Source organism: Acomys minous, assembly GCF_964271855.1.
Source record: "Acomys minous genome assembly, chromosome: 10".
Classification (NCBI taxonomy): domain Eukaryota; kingdom Metazoa; phylum Chordata; class Mammalia; order Rodentia; family Muridae; genus Acomys; species Acomys minous.
The window spans coordinates 25050252-25072051 of NC_140491.1; the positions used below are offsets into that span (position 1 = coordinate 25050252).

Consider the following 21800-nt stretch of genomic DNA (forward strand, 5'->3'; position numbering starts at 1 on the left):
CATGATTTCCTTCCTGCTTCTCTGGCTCTCCGCCCTGCTCTCCATCACTGGCTCACCTTCCACCACCCGTTCTTCAAGGCTGAAGTCCTTCCAGTCAGCCCAGGGCTGTTTGTCTCTTTGATCCATCCCCAGAGTTAAAGGACCATTTCTAAGCTACCACTGCTAATGTCTCCTCTAATGCCATTCACATGCTCCACAAACATGGAACTCCTCCACCACCATGTCACACTGCAGTGTCTCACTGGTAGCGTGACCAAGGCTCATTGCATCTTCTCTTCTTGCACAGAGCATCACTGTCGCTGCTACCTCCCTCTACCGCTCATCCCATTGTCACTCACCCGCTGGCTTCTTTCCATCAACAGCAGCCTCATGAGGCCACTGTCCTGAGACATAACAGCCTCCACAGTTGTGTCCCACCGTGGTGACAACTGTCCAACTCATCCTTCATGTGCCAAACATTTTTTTCTTCAGGAAGAAGTTGCTTGTGTTCACCTGTGCTTTAGCCCTTACAGCTATCTCTCCTGTTGTTTGTGTTTTTCCCAGAGGCGTTGGCTTCAGCTTCCTTTTTTGCTGGATACTGATGATCCTTGTGGTTATTACTTTTGTTGTTGGGACAAACGTGGAAAAGTTGCTCTGTGAGCCTTATGCCAACAAGAAATTATTACAGGTAAATGTGTTTTTTTTCTTATAGGGGAGGCCTGGGCAAGTACTTGGGTCTCACCGTTATCTTGTGGGTTGCATCAGCTGAAAAACTAAAGGCACTTTGCTCTCATTCAACAAGTTGAAATTCTGCTTGGAATAGCTAGTGCAAACACATACACATCCATGGTAGTAGGCTTAGCCTGGTAGATGTTGAGGAGAAGGCACAGTGAAGAGTTAAACTTCAGGTTTGCGTTCCCCAAGACCAACTCACAAAGACTCTAGGACTTGGTCTACACGTTCACTTTTTTCAGTAATATAGAGGTCGGTGTCCCAGTATTTTTCTATATATTCTGGTTTGTGGGGTGTGTGTGTGCTGTTTGTGGTGTGTGTGTGTGTGTGTGTGTGTGTGTGTGTGTGTGTGTGTGTGTGTGTAGTATTATGTACGCATGTATGGAGGTCAAAGGTCAGTGTCCCATGTCTTTTTCTATTCCACTTTACTTTTTGAGATAGGATCTCCCTCTGGATCTGGAGCTCGCTGATTGGCTATCCTGCCTGGCCAGGGGGCCTCCAGGATCGTCTCTTCTCTGTCCTCTGAGGCTGAGGTTACACACCCACGCTCATGCTTAACACGGCTGCTAGGGTCAGAACTCAGGTCCTCAGGCTTGCACTGCAAACACTTCACCCACAGAGCCACCCTTACGACTTTTGAAATACATTTAAACGGCCCTCTTTTATTGTATGTATATTTTCCACCTGACATCTGTTATAAATGGTTGCACATCTGTTTCTTGCTTGGCTTTTGTTAGTAATGGGAAACTTAATTGAGAACATCAACGGATCCCATCATCTCTATTTAGCTTCCTAAAAAAAAAGAAAAAAGAAAAGAAAGAAAGAAAGAAAGAAAGAAAAGAAAAGAATGGTAGAACATTACCTTCCAGTTATGTGGATAAGAAAATAATTAAGCATAGGTGAACTTCATTCACATTTGGTCTTGGATCCTATACCTTAGATGTCTCTTTATGTGTGTGAATATTTTAACATCAGAAAAAATTCAAAACCAGCAACACTTGATCCTAAGCATTTTGGAAGGGAGATGCTGAGCTTCTCTTAAATATGTGTGGTACAGAGATGGAGAGTGAGGTTTGTTTTCTTTGGTTTGCTTTGGTTTTTTGTTTTGATTTCCTCCTCCTCCTCCTCCTCCTCCTTTTCTTCTTTCTTTCTTTCTTTCTTTCTTTCTTTCTTTTTTTGGTTTTCTGTGTAGCCTTGGCTGTCCTAGACTTTGTAGACCAGGCTCGCTTCAAACTCACAGAGATCCGCCTGTCTCTGCCTCCCAGAATGCTGGTATTATAGGCACCCACCATCACGCTTGGCTTCTTTGTTTTGTTCTTAAGACATTCAGGTAGCCCTGGCTGCCCTGCAACTCAGAGAGGGGTCTGCCTGCATTTGTCTCCAGAATGCAAGAGTTAAAGGCTTGTAACCCCATGCCCAACTGGAAAATGAGTTTTAATTCACATTGCCCTGAGGGTCTGAGTCTATTGCTTTCTGGCTTTCTATCAATTCTTCTAAACCAAATAGTCTCTTCTTTCTTAATACATCAAACTTTCTCTAAAAACTTGCAATTTCAATTAATTGATTGATACTACTTGGTGCTCATCCTACCTATTCTAATTGTACTGTTGTCTTTTGACTTTGAGTTTGAAATGAAAAAGAAATATCACAATATAAAATATCTCAATATATCTAACTAATAATATATACTATTTGTGAGTCAGTGTACAACTGTCTTTAAACAACCTTTGTGTTTGTTGCAGGTTTTGGACACTCCCTACCTGCTCAAGGAAGAATGGCAGTTCTATCTCTCTGGCTTGTTACTCAATAACCCAAATATCAACCTGACGTTTGAGCAAGTTTACAGGTATTAATTCTTACTATAGACATTCTCCTGTGGAAAGTGCTTTTGTCATTGTTAAGAATGAAAATTTCACCTTCCATTTTTTTTAAAAAAACTTAATGTTAAGAACTAAGCTGATTTCTAGTCTTAACAAAATATCATAGAAAAGACTTCCTCCCTCAAATGTCATCTTTTCAGAACTTTATGATCTGGTCCTGGTGGTTTCTCAGTCCCTTTGTCTAGATATTCCCTAAGATTCTATGACTAAGGTGACAATAAGATACATTAGTAGGACCCTTTAAGACCTGGGAGTGTGACACATATCACAGACCCCACAATAGTGAGATAGTGTTAGGGCTAGCCTGTGCACTGTGCAGTCAGAGCACCTGGAATCCAATCTAGTTCCCACGGCTCTGGACAATTTAATTCCTCTCCATTTAGTATAGTGCACAACAATAGGCATCTCCTTTTGGAGTTCTTCAAGCTGGATGAGATGCATGTGTTTGCAGTAATAACTGCCACACTTTAGACCTAATGAAAGCTGGGCAGTGGTGGCACACTCCTTTAATCCCAGTGCTTGGGAGGCAGAGGCTGGTGAATTTCTATGAGTTCGAGGCCAGCCTGGTCTACATACTGAGTTCCAGGACAGCCAGGGCTACACAGAGAAACCCTGTCTCAAAAATCAAAAACAAACAAAGAACTAACAATACACAGATTTCTCTAACCTTTTATAACCTTAAATCTCCAAGTCCTGCAGCAGTGATGTGACATAGACTCTCCTTGTGTCTAACAGATCCTTCACTTTTAAACTTTTCTTTCTTTGGTCCTCTGCTCGCTAGTGAAGTGAGTTGGGTGAGAAGATGTTCAGGCAGTCAGCACCCTTCCCCTGGAAGCATCTTCTTCCCTAATGTGCCCTCTTGGGTGGAAGACCAGGTCACTTTCATGGTCTCCTTTGCATCTTTCCACTTTGATTAATAAGAGTCTTTTGATGTTCAATCACCACATGGGTGCACACATGAAAGTGCCAGGTGACTTCTGGGGGTCTTGCTCAGCACTTCTTCTGCATCGCCTGACAAGATACAGCAAGGACCTGCCCTCAGTCCTGAGGAACCGAGGGACCTCCATTGTTAAAGGTCACTCAAAGGAAAAATTCTTCCCTCTGCCTTTAATTCAGCTTTTACAAAAGCCTCTAAATAGTGTGTGATATTCCCTTCCATCTAAACCAGGGGTAACTGACCCTCCACGCACTTCCCATCATGCACCTTTGCCAGCCGGAGAAATGGTCCTGCTGGCCTGATGGGTGGCAATCTCTCTCCTCATCGTTACTGATCGCTAACGATTGCCATGCCGCTACTCTGGTCATGCTTTCTCTGTTTCTTCCCACAGGGACTGCAAAAGGGGTCGAGGTGTGTATGCTACTTTTCAGCTTGACAACGTCTTCAACATCAGTGAAAATTTTGATATCAATAAGGTGAGTCATTAGAGCCAGTCACAAACTTGACCTTGTTTTACTAAACCCAGGTGCACTTCGTCTTCCCTGGTTAAGGCTGATCTGGAGTCCACAGAAGGTAAAACCCACCATTCCAAAGTGACCGCAGAGTTTACAGTGAATCCCAAACCTTTCTAAATAGACAGTAGAATGCTGTAGAACCATCACAGCCCTCTTAGTTCCTCTAATGACCTTCTGTGATGCCAAATAAACAAGATGTTGGCCATGGCCTTCTCCTTTGTTCCTGTGTGGGATCTACTCTTTCTGGTAGCTGTTTGCAATCCCAAACACTTTCTCGCCTTCAACCAGTTTTCTCTCTTATTCACAGTTTTCCTAATAGACTATGCAAGACCATCCAAAGAGGTCTCCCGAGAGAGACTTCTAGGGGGAACCATTAGTCTCATGGAGTGAACCTGCTCTGTAGTAATGAGCCTACTCACTTCTCAGGGATGCTGGTCATTGAAGACCAGTTCCTCTAGTCTGCCAGTGCCCCAACTTGGGGACCAGGCATAGGAAAGTATGGCTGCCACTCTCTTCATTCCTTACGATCCATGTACTGCCACCCTGGGACTCCTGGTGGATTATGCGAACCCTGCACACCTGTGTCAGGAAGCAGAAAAGAGGCATCAAAAGGATTAGAATTACCCTCCTACCTGTGCTACAGCCTTGTTATGTCTTGATATGCCAAGGAAAGGCCATCACAGAGCACACTGGATGGAAGAAAGACCAATAGTTTCTGCCCAACATCTAGAGAGAAATTAGTTTAGATGTCCAAATCTCCCAACTAGGAGGCCTCTTTTGGTCTTCTCAGCTTGCATAATGAGTAGATGGATCCAGTCAAGACTAAGGGAGAAGATCCTGGCCCGCATCCTGCTCACTTTGGCATCATGGAAGGTCATTAAAGGACCACGATGGTGTTACAGCTTTCCGTTGCGAAGACCTTTTATTTGAAAGGTTTATGTGCGTTTTGCATCCAGCATCTCCCCTAAATATCCCCGTAAATAAAACATCATCTTGTGATTAAGGGCTAAGCGTTTCTTGCATTCCTTTGGCCATCATGCCATGGGCTGTTTTCCCTGTACCACACCATGTAATAGTTGAGAATGGTAGCCAGGCACTGTATGATGATGCAAACTATCAGCTGGCTGCTAGGACAGCCCCATATTGGCAACCACACTGCCAGGATCTTTGTCTTCCAGAAGATATTTCCCAGGGCCTTGCTGGTCCACCAGCATACTCTGTCCTTTCAGCCACTCTATTTGTCCATGGCAAGATGCTTAGGAGTCATTTCCTCTCAGTCTATATCCACTGAGTCTTCTCAGCCTGGCCTTCTGATGGCGCTCATGTGTCACGTGTCCCTCTCTTATGACTCAGCACCTTCCTTCTGAAACCTTTCAGGATGGAGATGCACTTCACTTTAAATTCCACCTCCAGAGGGTGGTGCTTATGGAGGCAGAGATGGAAGTAATACCAATCATGGTATATGCACCTTTTGATCTAGTGTGGTCTCAGGCCTCTTGAAGTCATTGAGTAGGTGACCTTCTTGGAGGATAAAGGGATGCTTTTCTTTCACACAGCATACTGGAAACATAATCAATGAGTTGGAAAACCTGAATGTGAACATCGGTAGCTTTGAACTGTTGGACAAAACAGGAAGGAAAAGCCTTGAGGACTTTGCACACTCTGGGATAGATGCAATCGATTATTCCTTGTACTTGAAGGAGGTATGAGCCAGATACAGATGCATGGTTTGGGGGAGAAATTAGAGCATGTGTGTATTTCTTTTATTTTTGTTTATCTCAGTAGCAGATTAACAGCATAAAGGTCAGCATCTTTAAGGCCAGCAGTTTCGTGGCATTTAGTATATTAGATACCACCTCCAGTCCCCACATAGTTTCATCTCCCACAAGAAACATTCCTCCAATAAGTAGTTGTTCCCCAACTCCAAATTCCTGGCAGCCACACATCCGTGCTCTATTGTGTAGAATCCATGTAAGTAGGAGCATACACTTTGTGACTTACATTTCTAAATTCCTCCACTGAGCATGCTCTTAAGATCCATGAATGCTACAGTGCATATTAGTAACATTCTTTTTTATGGGTGAGTGAAAATAACACATATACATAGAAACGGAAATGTTGTCACTTAGGTAAGAGTACTTAGCTTTGTTTTGTTACCTGTTGGCTGTGGCCCCATGTGCAAAATGTGACCTTTTGATGGTGTTCAGGTTTCAAAACCTCATGCCTGTAAGATTTTTTTTTTTCATTTCCTCCCTGGTAGGCTGAGAAACCTCCTACCAAAATGGATCTTCTGACATTTGCCTCTTCTTTGGAAGCAAAAGCAAACCAGTTGGTGAGTTCCAGTAGTCTGGTTAAATGCTGTCATAGCTGGAACAGCAAATGCCAATACCATTGTTCAGAAAGCCACAAAAACTTCCCAGTCACCGTGGCTTGACTGTGTCTCACAGCACTTCACAAGTGCCTTAGTGTCCCCACTGGCAACTGTCCCTATGTGGACCAGAAGGCTGAACAGCTTTACTTTTGCATATGCATATGCATATGCTTTCACAGATCATCAAACACACAAACACATTCACATACTTAAATGCATACACACACACACACACACACACACACACACACAGATATACACATACCCAAACACACACAGACATGCACATATGGAAACACACAGAGATATACACATATACACACACAGCATGCATACATACATACATACATGTACACAGATATATAGACACATGCACACAATATACACACAGATTTGCACACACACACACACATTTATCTTGCATTGCAATGAGTAGTAACTGAATTGCGTCTAGCATCACTAACAGTAAGCATATAAGATTGGGCAGAGGCACCGTCATAGCTGATAGACTTTCCTACCATCAGCTCTTCTGCCTGCATGGCCCGACTGGTCCCCTCTGATAAGTAGCACACTGTGATGACAGGGAAGCTGGGCTCTAGAGGAAGACCCAAGTTTAAATCCTGACTCAGTCTCTTTCTAATGCTAGTTGCTTGAGCAAGGTGTTTTACTCACCTGTTCCTTACTTTCCCCATCTGTAACATGGAGGCAGTAATTATACCTGCCTTACAGGACTGTTGTAGTTCATATACTGACCGCTGTTTAAATGTGAATTAACTTGAGTAATCCTCTAGTGAGTCTTGTTTTTCCCCAACTGTAAAGCAGGGAGTTGAGTGGCTGTGTCATGTGGAGGCAGAGAAGAAACCACAGAATCTGCCTTTAGGAAATGCTTACAAACGTGAGGTGTTGCTGAAGCCGTTTATCTAGGTGTTGCGACTCCCGGCTAGCCCAGTGTTTACCCATGTCATGATTGTCTAGGGATCCTGTGGTTATGTAGTGTCATCCAGTGTCCTTTATGGTTAAAAACCCTGCTTTGTGGTGTTGATCCTTATATGTTTTCTTTGTAGCCTGAAGGGAATTTGAAACAGGCCTTGAAAACGGATGCAAAGAACATTAAAGCCATTCACCAGCAGCAAGTCCTCCCTCTGCAGCAATCACTGGTAACAGTCAACATCCCGTGGCCTTTTGTGGAGGCCCGAGCAAAGTCCAGCACCTAGTTAGCTGGTTAGCTTATAGGTAGCCTAAAGCCACACCCTCATCTGAGGGAGGGCCCACCCACTCATCAGACAGATATGGAGCTGGGCTTTAGAAAACACAACCTAAAGTCACGCCTTCCTTCGCTCTGCTTCCTTCTCTTCCTTCCACGAGAGTGTGAGCAGTGAGATCCCCCCCCCCACGCCTTGCCCCCAGCATCTCGCTCTACCTTGCACTCCTGCTAGTAGGGCCTCCTGGGCTGTGTGATTGTGCTGTGGGCTCGTGCTGACATATTCTCCAATTCTTTTCTCCAAACTCTGCTTAGAAATACGTGAAGGTGAGGGTAAGTACTTGGGTTTCCCTTAGCTCTGTTGGCTTCCTCCATGGCTGGTCTCTCTTTCTCCTCTGTTCTACCCCCAACTTTCTGTTCCCTTGCTTCTAATGTAACAGAGGGAGCTTGCAGTTTGAAATCAACACAGACCTGCTTTCCAACCGCTCTTGTGTCCTATCTAAAACACAATGGTTTCCCAGTGTCCTCATCAAACATTGGAGTTTCAAATAGCGGAAGCAAGGAGAGTGGTGGGATTGCGGGATGGTTACTATGTTACCATCACTTGGTTCATGGACATGGATGACTTTTAAACTCCGGAACTCAGAAACCAGAGGAATCAATGACATTCTTGCTCCTGGGCCTGTTTGCAGCCGACAAAGGGAGAACTGTGTGGAAACTGGGCCCCTAGGTCAGCTGCTCACATTTGCAGATGTGCACAAGTCCATCCTCTCCAACCTAGACACTTGCGGATCTAGTTTTCACTCTGGTTATCTCTCTGTCTTCTCCTTCTTACTTCCTGCTTGGCTAGAGCTCCTCAGAATTCTCCCACTGGGTTCCTATAATCTGTGTACGGGCTTGTTATAGTCTCATCCTTGGCGTACTAGAACAAACTTGTTAACATAGTAAGCGTGCTCATGTGGTTGTGTTTCCTTCCAATACTTTTCTTTAAGAAGAGAAGACACCCTGGTCTTTTCAGAGCTAGAGCAACCTGGCCATAGATTTATCATCTAAGCCAGTGGCTGCAAACTGGCCCTTATCAAGCACAGCCTGACCCAATCCAGTCTACTGCCAGTTTTTTTTTAAAATAAAGTTTTATTTGAGACATAGCCATTGCCACTGATTAGAAAACCATCTATGACTGCTCTAGGCCATGAGAATAGAATATGGCCCTTGGAGTATTTGAAGTGCGACTTTAGCCTAAACCATTTTAAATGTTTGAAATAACAGTGTTCCCCATATTGAAGGAATTCTTGCACTCTGTGTGTAATATGCAGCTCCTAAAGGCTTTGAATGTGATCCTGATTTTTTTCCTATGGGTTTTCTTACACACGAATAGTGTATAAGGTCCATGTTGTTGCTCATGTCTGCTGTACTTTCTAGAATGCAGCCGTTACACTGTATAGTCAGATTTGATGTCTGTCTTGGGAGAGGGGCTGACATAAGGGCCTGTGGTCTTGATGCTTTGGATAAGAATTTTGAATTTTTTTTTTCCTTTCTCCACCAGAATACTTTAAAACGAAGTGTCTTGACACTTACCCACACGAGCGATAAGTTGCTGGTAAGAGTTTTGATTTTCTTTCTTGAGATTTCGTTGTCAAATACCATGCCTAAAATTTCAGAGGCATTGATTTTCATAAGTACTTTTAAGTTAAATAGAGGTGCTTGGAGTATTTTGAGTACCCATTTTAAATACCAAACTTGGTATTCCCATTGCTTCCCTTTTCTCATGCGTTTCTGTTAATGCAAGCTTCAGGAGTCTGGTCTTGCTGTGTTGGAGGCTACCTTAAGCATGGTTACTTTTATAAAGATTGTGCTGCTTATTAGTAGCCGTCTCAGCACTGTTAACCACACCTGTTCACCATCACTGCTGGGCATGCCACAGGCATATCTACTCACCTACCTCCTAAAAGACTCAGCCTGAGCCTGTCGCACCTTGTGGGGAGCATGGCAGTAGATGGGTAGGCATGGCACTGGAGAAGTTGATGAGAGCTTACCTCTGACCCACAAGATGCAGAGAAGAGGGCGCTGAGAGGGAAAGACAGAGCAAGAAAGAGATAGCAAGCGAGCTAACTGGGAACGGCATGGCTTTTTAAACCTCCCACCGCCAGTGACACACCTCCTTCAACAAGACCACACCTCCTAATCCTTCCCAAATAGTTCCATCAACGTGAGACCACATCTTTTTTAATATATTAGCCTGTGGGGGGGGGGAGGCGTTCTCATTCAATCCACCATAAGATGACCCCCACAGACAGGTTTACTGTTTGCAGCTTTGAGGGGGCTCATTTCAGTTATCAAATAATAACAGGATGACATAAGCTTGGGGTGTGAACAAAAACTTGGATTGTCTTTAAGCCACGGCTCAGGATACGGCCACCTGTCTTGCATTACTTTAGTTGAAACAAGTCGCTTGGCCACAAGCATTGTTCTTATCATGGGATGGAGAAGTATCCTTCTGCCTCAGGATGGGGAAGGGGTGGCTTCCAGGACACCCCACGAATGTTCAAGTCCCTTACATCAATTGCTCAGAATGTGTATCTTATGTTCTGAAACCATCTCTAGGTTACTCACACCCAATGTGGTAGAAATAGGATGAAAATAGCTGTTATTCTGTATTGTTTAGGGAACATTGATCAGAAAAACCTTTACACATTAAGCAAACATCTCCCTTCCCTGCCACAAAAGGATAATGGAATCCCGGGCTCAGTGGTCTGGATTAGACTACTGATTTTCTACAGCACTCTACATGTGGGAAACCTTGCCAGGAAGGGCACCCGTCACCTTGAAAGGTTTACCACTCAACTACAAGAGGTACCCCAAAACAGAAACAAAGCCCCAAGGCTGTGTTGTGTTCATCTTGTACACAGGCTGCAGCAGATGAATCAGAAATAAGTTTCTTTGTTGAACTGGAAAGACTGCTCATAAGAGCTTTGGGAATGCAAACCCAACAGTTAAAAGAAATGCTGTTTCTGCTTTCTTCAATAAGCCCAGTGCTGGGACACAGTCCCTCTGAAGACTAGTAGGTTTGCTATGCTCCAGGGCCGTGCCTGCGTCCCTGACCCCAGTGCCATTTCATGTATGTGTGTCCCGGACAAAGGGGATCTGATGGCATACTGGTGAGCTCACCTGTCCTTGTTGGCTCTCTCTGCACATTCAGGATGAGACCCGCAGTTGCATGTTTCCCCCACTATTGGGATCCAGCCTAGGGCATGAGTAGTAGCTAGAACTCTGTACTGACCTACTTGTCCAGCTGTGGTCCCCGAGACCCCTGGGCCAAAGGAGCTTCTTTTTCTTGTTTGTAACAAGCTGTCACATGGGTCTGCAGTGACTGCGTCTTGGTGTGATGCTTCATGGGGCGTTAGCTTTAGAGATTTTCAACAAGAAAGAAAAAAAAGTAGCTAGCTGGACAACCTTGAAGGAGGTCAGCTGTCTCCTCCAAAGGAAGCCCAGCAATGCCCTCCTTCCAGCCATGTGACTTTACAAGCGACCAGGGGACTGCCACCAAGGACCCGTTGGGCATGTGGCCCCAGACTATGTCCTCCCTCTGAGTTCATCTCCTCATCCTTCTCCTTCTCCTCCTCAGAGGGCTGAGCCAGGTCTCAGTTAGAGGCCCCAGTCACGTAAAAGTTGGCTGTCCATTGACAAGAGCTCTGTGTCTATGGGCAGGACCAAACACATATATTGAAGAGAAGGCCCTGGGATTCGCTCAGTGGTAGAATGCTTGTCAAGTAAGCACTGGCCATGAGCTCAGTTCCTGTACCAAAAAATATAAAGAAAAATTTGGGGAAGGGGTAGTCTTTATATCTACAACAAACGTTTGCAGAACCCCTATCTTGTTATTAACACATACAGTGTTGTATGTCAGCTCCTGACACAGCAGGCCCATTGTTCTAGACACTAATGTGCGCACGCAGATTACACGGATTGTATGACAGTGCCGCTCCACTTCATAGAGAGGAAGCCAGGACCAGCAGATTTTGAGCTGTGGGAGTGGGGATCCTGGAATCAGCCTCCCTGGGCACTCTAACTGATCTGCAGGTTGCCTAATTAACTCTCTCATTCCTCTCCCAATTATCATGTTTTCCAGGAGAAAGTGAACAAAACCCTTGGGTCTTTGGATTCTGCTCAGCATTTCGTCAACAGTAACATTTCCTCCATTGTGATTGGAGTAAGTTTTCTTTTCTTTTCTTTTCTCCCCCCTGCCCCCGAAACAGGGTTTCTCTGTGTAGTCTTAGCTGTCCTGGACTTGCTTTGTAGCCCAGGCTGGCCTTGAACTCAATGATCCATCTGCCTCTGCTTCCAAGTGCTGGGATTAAAGGTGTGTGCCACACCACTCGGCTTTTCTGTTTTGTTTTTGTTGTTGTTGTTTTCTTTTTTCACGACAGGGTTTTTTTTGTGTAGCCTTGGCCGTCCTGGTCTCACTTTGTAGACCAGGCTGGCCTTGAACTCACAGAGATCCACCTGCCGCTGCCGCCCAAGTACTGGGATTAAAGGTGTGCGCTGCCACTGCCCAGCAAGTTTTCTTTTCATAAGCAAGTATGTAGATAAAGCGCCCTGTGTGTATTCCAGGATAAAGCAGCTCCATCCATTAAGTATGTGCTAGTGCATTGGTTCTCAGCCTTTCTAATGCTGCTACCCTCTACTACAGTTCCTCAAGGTCTGGTAACTCCCAACCATAAAATTATTTCGTTGTGACCGGGCGTGGTGGCGCACGCCTTTAATCCCAGCACTTGGGAGGCAGAGGCAGGCAGATCACTGTGAGTTCGAGGCCAGCCTGGTCTACAAAGCGAGTCCAGGACAGCCAGGGCTACACAGAGAGACCTTATCTCGAAAAACCAAAAAAAAAAAAAAAATTCATTGCCACTTCATAATTGTAATTTTGCTACTGCTGTGATTTGTAACTTATGTATATCTGATATGTGAACGCCCCAAAGATATCATGCCCTACAGGTTGAGAACCACTTCTCGAGTAGTTTTAATAACAGTCTTAACATTTGATTTATTTGTAGGAAACAAAAACATTTGGGAAAATGATAACAGGCTACTTTGAACATTATCTGCAGTGGGTGTTATACGCAGTGAGTAGTTTTATCTTTTATGAATGTAAAGGGTGCCACCTTTCAAGAGAGTCATGTTATAGTATAAACTGAAGCATATTAAAAATCTTGATAATTTTGGTTGGAGAGAAATGAAAGTGTCTGTCTGGACCTGGTGTTCCAGGTCCACCACATCTTCTACAAAGAAACACGGAAGTGAACAGCAAAATAGCAGGGATGTTATTCGGTGGTATGGCGAGAGAGAGCACAAAAGAGAGCTGCTTCTAGGAAGAAGTGGGCTGTCTGGGATAGGGTGTTCCAGCTCAGCTGGTTACTGGTTGAGGCTTCCTTGGATGGGGTCCTCAGAAAGAAGGGTTAGTTGCAAGGGGTACGCTGGGCATGGTTTTCCGTTGATTGAAGGCATGGGTTATGTAAGACTTCATTGACTTCACATGTCCTTCCCCATGGTGCAATCATGTATGTGCCCAACTGTATGTATGCATAAGAAAGGAAGTAAGGGTTTTCCCTAAGTGTTCACTCGGAGACCGCAGTTTGCTGTACTGTGCGTACACCCCAAATCAGCCCAGGCTGTATTTCCATTTCGCCACACTCCCCCAAGTCCCAGGGTCTAGGACATTTTTGAATGGATATAGGGAGTTACATGGAGGTTTTAATGGTGGAATGACATATTGTGGTTTGGGGGAGGGCAGGGTGTGTGTGTGCTACTACTCAGCGTGATGCTGTGGTGGGGGTGGGTGTCCCAGGTGGCTAAAGGCATGGTTAGGAAAGGGATGAGAGCAGGGGGCCATGGCGCACGCCTTTACTCCCAGCACTCAGGGAAGCAGAGGCAGGTGGATCTCTGTGGGTCCGCGGCCAGCCAGGACAGCTACACCAAGAAACTCTGTCTTTACAAAGAAAAGAAAAAGAGGTGGTGTACAGCTCAAGCCAAGTGGAGTCCTATATTGTCAAGATTTCTTATACTGGATCTGGAAATAAGGGGAGCCAAGACCTTTGTGAGGCGGTCTCCCCATGAGAGAGAATTCCCCACCCTCCAATCCCCTCACTCCTTTGCTCACCTTTGCTGTATGGCTTCTTGTAGTTTTAAGTCAAGGGTCATTCAGTCAAGTTTACCACCAAGTTCCGTTCCACTTGTTAATAAAAACATGGCTAAGAATTAGTCACCAGTGAATAGCTTATATTATGACTTACAAATAAAGTGTTTTTAAAAACTCCAGATAGTGACAAAAGAGCTAAGGAAAAAAACTGTCCTGACTCACAGATGTTTGGCCTAATGAGAGACCATTGACCTTTGATAAAAAGGGGATATGTACTGATACCAATCTAATGATTTATGAATGATTGTTCAAGATGGATGACATTATTACTGCATCCCGTAGTTTGAATTGTAGGGAAAAAAATATAACCATGAAAAAACATCCCCGTTTCAAAATGTGTCTAAGACCCTGACTCGTTTGCCTGCAAAATACACTCAGATGCAGACACTCCCCTAGGTTTGTCTCTGTTTGTCACTCGCCTACCTTTTGCCTGCCGACGCTTCGAGAACCCCCGTTCCCAAGGACCTATACCTGACTGAGACAGCTTCTCTCATTTGTTGCCCACTGCGTCATCAGATAACAGTCCACTGCAGCACTAGGCTGGGCATGTGTGCGGCCTGGTTCTCCTAGCAGTTCTGTAGGAGGAAGCTTAGTATTCTAACAACAAAGGAGGAGAACTGTGACTCAGGGGAATCAAGGTCTTGCTATAAACATAAGCAATTGCACCAGCTGTACAATTCCTCAGTGCTCAGCAGCTGTCATCTCCATGGCTTCCGGGATTTGGGGATGCTCTTGTGAATCCAGCCAGGGGATCATGACTTATGACGTGAAGTAGTGTGAGTCTGGCTCAGTGAATGTTTGCCTGTGTTTCTCATCCCACAGATCACAGAGAAGATGACATCCTGCAAACCCGTGGCCACTGCAATGGATTCTGCTGTTAATGGCATTCTGTGTGGCTACGTTGCTGACCCTCTGGTGAGAACTTTATCTTACAAAAAGAGAAGACCTATTAAGTAAATGTGATGCCCCACCCCAATATTGTGTTATTGGTGGTTCCCTACAGTTTCAATCTTGTTCAGAGTGTTTTACAGCTTCATAACAAAACTATTCCTTTTCTGAATATTAGGGGACAGAGAGATGCCACCGTTATCCTTCCGTTTCCCACACCATCACTCTGATCACCTTTCCCAGCCAGTCTTTATTTGTTTGTTTGGTTAGTTGTTGGTTGGTTTGGCTTTTTTTTTTTTTTTTGACCTAATGGTTTCCATTAGGGTTGTTTACTGGAAAATGGGCTAAGGGTTATTTAGAGCAGTGTGGGTACCCTTCCTAGTGGTATACCACCAAAGAATTTGTTTTCTTTTCCCATCAACCATGAACTGCCTATATTTTCCCAGGGAGGCTTAGCCTTCATTAGCCCTTCTTTCTCTATGACAGGATGCTGATAGACCCAACCTTGTGCAGGCCCGGTGCAGGGAACCGCAGCAGCTATATGCTCAAGAGTGCAACAGCCATGCCGTGCATGGAAAGCACACCACAAACATTAGCTCTTCCATTCTGTATATGCTTTCCTCTGTGATATTTCCTGACCCTTGCCAGGGGCAATGCAGATGCAGCAGTTGTAATCAGACATTCAAAAGTCACACTGTGATTCTGACCAATTACGACGATCTGCAGTTACCGCTCTTCCCTTATAAAGAAGCCTCTCTGACAAAAACTGACAGCAGTGACAATGAGCATAAATGTAACTATTTGGAAGGTAATTTTATGAGCACATCATGTTCATTGACCACCACTACAGCAGTTGCTTCCTCATTAGGGCCTACAATCTCCTAGGCACAGTCTTCGACTAAATTTACAGTGCCAGATAGGAATAATCTCCCACAAAGCCAACTTTAAATCCAGTTAGAAATAGGTTGGTTACCCCTACCACAGAGTTGCCTCCCCTGCACTTATTGGGTGCATCTTCCCTGGCCCACAGATAATGCTGCACACGAGCCATGGCAGCCTACACAGCATCTTCTGGCACTATGAGAGTTAGCAGAGAGGAAGCTTCTAGTCTGGTTCCAGCCTGATTTCTCTGTGTGCTATAAGAAGGGTACGTGGTATCTTCGGTCATGGAGTCTTACCATTTGGTCTGGTTGGCACACAATGGCAGTGGCAGTTACCTGTATTGCCTTAGGGGTCTCAGGAACTTCTCTGACCAATAGCTCACAGGAAGGTAGACCAGCTCTGGCACTGAAATTTAATTGGTAACTTATGGATTTTGAGAGTAGCTTTATCTACCCATGCAGGGGACTCCCATTTCAAACTCTTAAAAATATTTTTTTGAATTTGAATGACCAAATAAATATGAGGTCTCCTTGTGGCTTTTTCACACATCTTTGGTTTTGATTGGCCCTTCTCCCCAGCTCCCCCTCCCATTTCCAAGAAGGCATACTCCAGGATTAAGTGTGAGACCTCATTTATAAATATTGGCAATAAGCTTTAAAAAAAAAAAACAACCAGCATGTAGACATTGCTTTTTGAGAAAACATAGTTAAATTTAGCCTGTTATCAGAGTTTAAAGAGTGTATTTTTTTTTTTTTTTGAGACCCTGGTATAAGATGAGTCTATCCTCTGGGTTATAGGATACGGATGCCATTATCTTTTTTGTTTGTTTGTTTGTTTGTTTGTTTGTTTTGAGACAGGGTTTCTCTGTGTAGTCCTGACTGTCCTAGACTCCCTTTGTAGACCAGGCTGGCCTCGAACTCACAGAGATCCTCCTGCCTCTGCCTCCCGAGTGCTGGGATTACAGGCACGCGCCATTACCTTAACTAATCAGATGTAGAACAAAATCAGAAAAGCCACCTAACCATTTTAGCATTGAACTATGCAGAAAGGCACTTGGCCTTCGGGCTGACAGTTGTCTTGGTTAGACAGCCTGTCCACCAAAGATCCACCATGCGGTGTGGTGTGTGATTGATTGGGTGCTTTTTGACCGTCTTAGACCAAATCTTACTGCTGCCACCGGATGCTTCTGTTCCTCTTTTACAGAATAGACAACAATCTTAGGATCTGCTTGACTGTAAGAAAGGTTCACTGGGTTGCAATAATGTACTGCACACTACTTGGTGGCTGCTTCCTGTTGTGTTCACAATTCATTCTGCGAACAAAATAAAAAACTTTTTAAAAATTGCACAAAGAATGACCCCACGGGCAGATGTTCTTTCCCATCATCTAACTTTATGCATTGAATTCTCCTGACCTCTTGTTGTTGTTTCAATTCCCAGAATTTGTTCTGGTTCGGCATCGGAAAAGCCACGGCGCTCTTACTTCCTGCTGTAATCATTGCTGTCAAGCTCGCCAAGTACTATCGCAGGATGGATTCAGAGGACATATATGATGAGTGAGTGTGGGCTTCTGGAGGGCCGGGCATTTCTATGTGACACTGTCCTCGTAAAGCCACCAAGGTCAAGTTCTCCCGAGAACAAACTTACCTCTGCTTAAGTACTGGATTGTCCCTTTTCAACTGTATTTTGTTGTTGTTGTTGTTTTTCTTTCTGGTGCACTCGGTTTTGTTTGTTTTTAGCCCATCTTATGGTTCTTATTCTTCTTCTTTAGTCTCAGCTTCCTTAACCAGTCTTCTTCTTGTTCCAGCTCGTCTGTCTCGGGGATGTGGCATTTCACTTTGTGACAACTGTCCTTTACTACTTTTCGCTGGCTCTGCCACTGCCCTTTGCTCTGTGTCTGGTGAACGCGCATGTTTCTTTTTCACTTGTCATCTTCTCTTGTCGTCTCTGGAATCGGAACTGTCAGCACTCACTGCTGCAGTGGAAACACTGGGAGGGGACTGTAGATCGTGGGCCTTAGTAGTGACGAAACAAGTAAATAACCCTATCTCCCCTTTTTATATTTTGTAGTGTTGAGACTGTACCCATGAAAAAGTAAGCCCTTTTTTACAAAACTACCTTCACAGGTGGGATGGGGGAGGTTTCTATTACATGGTAGACCTTTCGTTCTATTATTAATGTGATGTAAGAGCAACAGATGCATCTGGGGAGAGAGGAATCACGATACCTCGTAGAAAGAGGGTTGGCGCAGAGAAGGTGCTTATCACCGGCTTGTTGAGTGAATGGGCATTTTATATATTACATGCATTGATCTATAAAGCCATGGTTTTCCTCTGTGCTTTTGAAAGGGGGAAGCTGTAAACTGAATACTCCCTCAAACCTTCTTTGCAGACTTAACAATTTGCAACGTGCGTTTTGTAGCCTTTGCATTGTCTTTGTGATCTGTAACATAAATAATCTCATCCTAGGGGTAACTTGGTGTTTCTGGTGTATTTATTTTTGTTGCAGTTTGGAAAACGGTAGTAATGGTTATCATAAAGATCATTTATATGGTGTTCACAACCCTGTTATGACAAGGTAAAACAAAGCCTGAGGTGCATGCCTAGCCTGTGGTGAGCCTTTCTGTCTCTCCTAGACCTGACACCAAGTCTTCTGCATGCTCTTGATGCCCCTTTCTTCTCTCTGCACGAACTGCGCTGTCACTGGCTAGCTCTAGTCACGCTCTGCATAGCATTCCATGATGCCATGTGTATAAAATTTCAGTGGATTTCTCAGCAACGGAACTGAGTAGCATCTAGACTGAATGCCATCGTAAAATGCTATGAGTGACTCTAGATCCTAACGGGTTACAAGCATGTGTGCACCTTAGCCTTCCTCTCCCTCCTTCTCCTCCTCCTTCCCTCCCTCCCTTCCTCCTGCCTTCCCTTCCTTCGTTCTTTCTCCCTAGCAAATTATCTGTAATCAACCAGAAAATGAACTCAAAATTTTTTCTCCCAAACCCTTGCCCTTTTATATTCCCTGGAGTTAAGGGGCTTCCTGTGGGTCTGGATTCGCCGGATAAGTCTGAGTATTACCTGCCAAATGAATTCCGTTGCATTGCACTAAAATTTCAGACAGACATGTCGTCCATCACGGGTAGCTTTTCTGCGGAGAAGTGTGGTCCTCCCCATGTCTACACAGTTGGCTCCAAGCCATGCTCAGCTCCCCAGGGGATGCTCTCCCCACCCCAGTTGCAAAACAATGAGTGGAACACTGGTGCATGGGAAATCCTGCTTGTCAAAGACGCCCCATGCTCCACAGGGGACATTTCCACTTAAAAGGACAGATCCCACATTCAGGGAAGTCCCCATTGTGGGCTTCTCACCAGATGTTTCCACACAGGACTCCGCCTTCTAGTCATGGGCATCCTTATCTTAAGCAGTGTTGCCTGGAAACAGCAGATGTCCCTCCCATCCATGTCAGATTTCAAGAGGAACAGAACAAGAAAGTTAGTAAAATGTCTCCTTTCAGAAGGGTAAAGGGTCCCCCACCCCCAGCTTACTACTTGGGACATTCTAAAAAGCTTCAGACCCCCCCTTTTTTTTTCAATTGCCATATACTGGGAGAGATATCATTTTAATGGCTGCATTGCTATAACAAGACAGTATAAGCAGTGTAGCTTATAAAGAGCAGAAATTTCCTTCCCATGGGTCTATAGGTTAGGGAATGGGAGATCAAGATGCCCCCTAGATACTGTATCTGCTGCGGCAGAGTTCTCATACATGGCGCCTCTTCAACTATGTCTTCACATTGTGATGGTCTGTGAGTTCTTTGGAGTTCACATCCTAATCACTTCCCCAAAGTGTCTCCCTTTCTCTGCCCCGCCAGACCCCACTCGCTGGTACCATCTTCCAGGTGATTGGAATGTTTATTGATGAAACTGGAGTTACGCAGATGTTCAGGCCATAAAGAACTGATGATGGGGGAGGGGAGCAGTAAGGTTCTGAAGGGCGGGGGATAAAAATCCATTTTTTTTTCCTGATAATGTGCTGAACTCGGCTGTGTTGTGCGTTGCTTTAAGACAAGTATCAGCTTACCAGGTTTGGTCCAGGGCACGTAGACAGTGCTAGGTACACCCGGAACTCCATGCTAGCCTCCCTCTTCCTGTCATGGCGAGCTTGGAGGGTGTCTCACATTTCTCAACTGAGATTTTCCAGGTCAGAGGCGAGCTCTTTACTACCAACGACACCCCAACATCAGTTCTGCAAGGATTTGCTGGGTGTGTAAAACCGACTTCTGGTGCTTGTCTCCTGCTTGGGACATCTCCAGATGCCCGCTCTTGAGCAGGACTGGCTGTTTAGAGGGTGCTGGAGAGAGGCGTGCTTGGCCGGGAAGGTGCGGCCAGTTGGGTCTCTGACAGAGATGCTGAGATGGAATTTGGGACTCAAGGTGTTTATGAGAATCCATAGTTGTGAAAGGAAGAAGAGGTCCAGGAGGGCCTGACATAGCCTCATCTCAGCTGTGGGGAGCTCTGGAGCAAGCAAGGTGTGTCAGAAGTTACCCTCATGAGCCAAATGCAGCCTTGGGAGCTCACCTCCCTCGGTTGTGAGATCTGGTCAAGGCCTCTCAGGTGGAGTAGCTTGGCAAAAAGCTGTGCTGTGGGGGCTCTGGTGGAAGGGCCTTCTGCAGATGGCCCCACAGCTGGTGACCAGCCCATCTTAGAAGAGGGTATAGGGGTGCAGTGCAGGGAGTGTGGGAGTTCTTCGTTGGGTTCATTCTGCCTCCTAAGCAGTCAGCCTCAAGAAGAGGTCGTTTCCTCTGGGGAAGTTTATTTGTTGGAATAAACTATATGACAAAAGTAACTTACAGAAGGGAGGACTTCTTTTGTCTCAAAATTCCAAGGTATGGGCGGTAAGCCGTGGTGACAGGAACGCGAGGCTTCTGGTCACACTGTGGAAAGTAGTGTGGAGTCCGCTTCCACAGTGAGGAAGCAGACAACATGAATGCTAGTGTTTGGCTTGCTTTCTTTCTCCTTTTTTATTTAGTTAGGGGACCCTTAGCCTGTGCCAAGGTGGCATCTGCACGTAGGGCAGGTCTTCCCACCTCAATTACCCTGATCTAGAAAATCCATCGCACACGTGGGCATAGGTTGTTTTCTTACCGACTCTAAATCCCATCAAATCACCGTCTCAGGAAGTGCTCAGCTGGAATCAGCAGTTTGTGTCCTTTCTCTACAGACTCACATTCTGTACTCCAGACTGGCCTGGGACATGTGCAATTGTTCCATGTCAGGTTCCCAAGGTCTGGATTATGGACAGTAGCCACTACACCCTGCTTGATGTTTTCCCTTCTATGGCTAACAAATATACTGTACTGTTTCTGTGAAATATGTCTTCAGACTTATGCCTTGTCATTGAGCTAAAGAAGGGCATCCTTTGTGCAGCGTGCTTGCAGATGCTTTGGGAAAAGCAGGAAGGGCCCACCTGTCCATGTTTCTCCTGCCCAAAGAAAAGCACATTTGATACGGGGGAAGTGCTAGTCCAGCTACAGTGTCCCAGCCCGCACCAGCTCCATCTGCGCAGGTCGTACAGAAGGCACCTGGAGGCCCTTCTGCTGTGTGATGATCTGGGTGGTCTCTGCCTCCTGGTCCTAGAGTCAAGCTTCAGAAAGCCATCTGTGGCCAACCTGCCACCATCTGGTCTCTGCTACTCCAATGTGCAGCACGCATGTTGGTGGCGACCCTTACCACACACATGTTCCTAGTGTCTCGCTCCTTTCAAATGCAGTACAGATAGATGCCAGAAGAATCTGCTTTATTGGCATTCTTCTTCCTTGGTAAACTTTTTGGGGTTTTGTCTGTGTTCATCTGTGACTGTAGTCACATCCAGCAGAGGTGATGGGATCGGCTGCTCCAACCCAGAGTGCTACAGTTCTCTGTTTTGTTTTTGTTTTTAGCCCATCTCGATACTGACAACTGAGTTTGAAACTGCTTGAGGTAAGTTTAGTGCTTTCATATAAATGAGTTTATAGGACTATTGTTTTTAGTTTTTAAAACACCAGAACATGGGTAATTCTAACATAATAAGTGAAAAATCTAAATAAGTATATAGGTTTTATAACATACTTTGAATTACATGGGATCCAGTTATACTACATGATTAGATAATATGTGCGTGTAGATATACATGGATACACACACATGCACAGTGATTATATCTGGATGTATAGGGTGTAAAATTTGATG

General features: G+C 45.0%; 1 protein-coding gene across 10 annotated transcripts in view; it reads left to right on the forward strand.

The window, feature by feature from the left end:
- PROM1 (prominin 1) overlaps positions 1-21800 on the forward strand; it is a gene marked incomplete at its 3' end in the record, with an annotated part of 98722 nt that overhangs the window by 75596 nt on the left and 1326 nt on the right. For 7 of the 10 annotated variants that reach the window (XM_084798294.1, XM_084798291.1, XM_084798298.1 and 4 more), the window contains 14 exons: positions 544-667; positions 2454-2557; positions 3920-4004; positions 5600-5746; positions 6304-6375; positions 7479-7571; positions 9162-9215; positions 11745-11825; positions 12667-12735; positions 14631-14723; positions 17018-17133; positions 17648-17671; positions 18086-18154; positions 21512-21551. In XM_084798294.1, coding sequence (XP_084654420.1) covers positions 544-667; positions 2454-2557; positions 3920-4004; positions 5600-5746; positions 6304-6375; positions 7479-7571; positions 9162-9215; positions 11745-11825; positions 12667-12735; positions 14631-14723; positions 17018-17133; positions 17648-17671; positions 18086-18154; positions 21512-21527 — 1147 coding nt within the window. Of the gene's footprint in view, positions 1-543; positions 668-2453; positions 2558-3919; positions 4005-5599; positions 5747-6303; positions 6376-7478; positions 7572-9161; positions 9216-11744; positions 11826-12666; positions 12736-14630; positions 14724-17017; positions 17138-17647; positions 17672-18085; positions 18155-21511; positions 21552-21800 lie in introns of those variants that run through there. The other 3 variants (XM_084798299.1, XM_084798300.1, XM_084798292.1) reach the window with 3 other exon arrangements.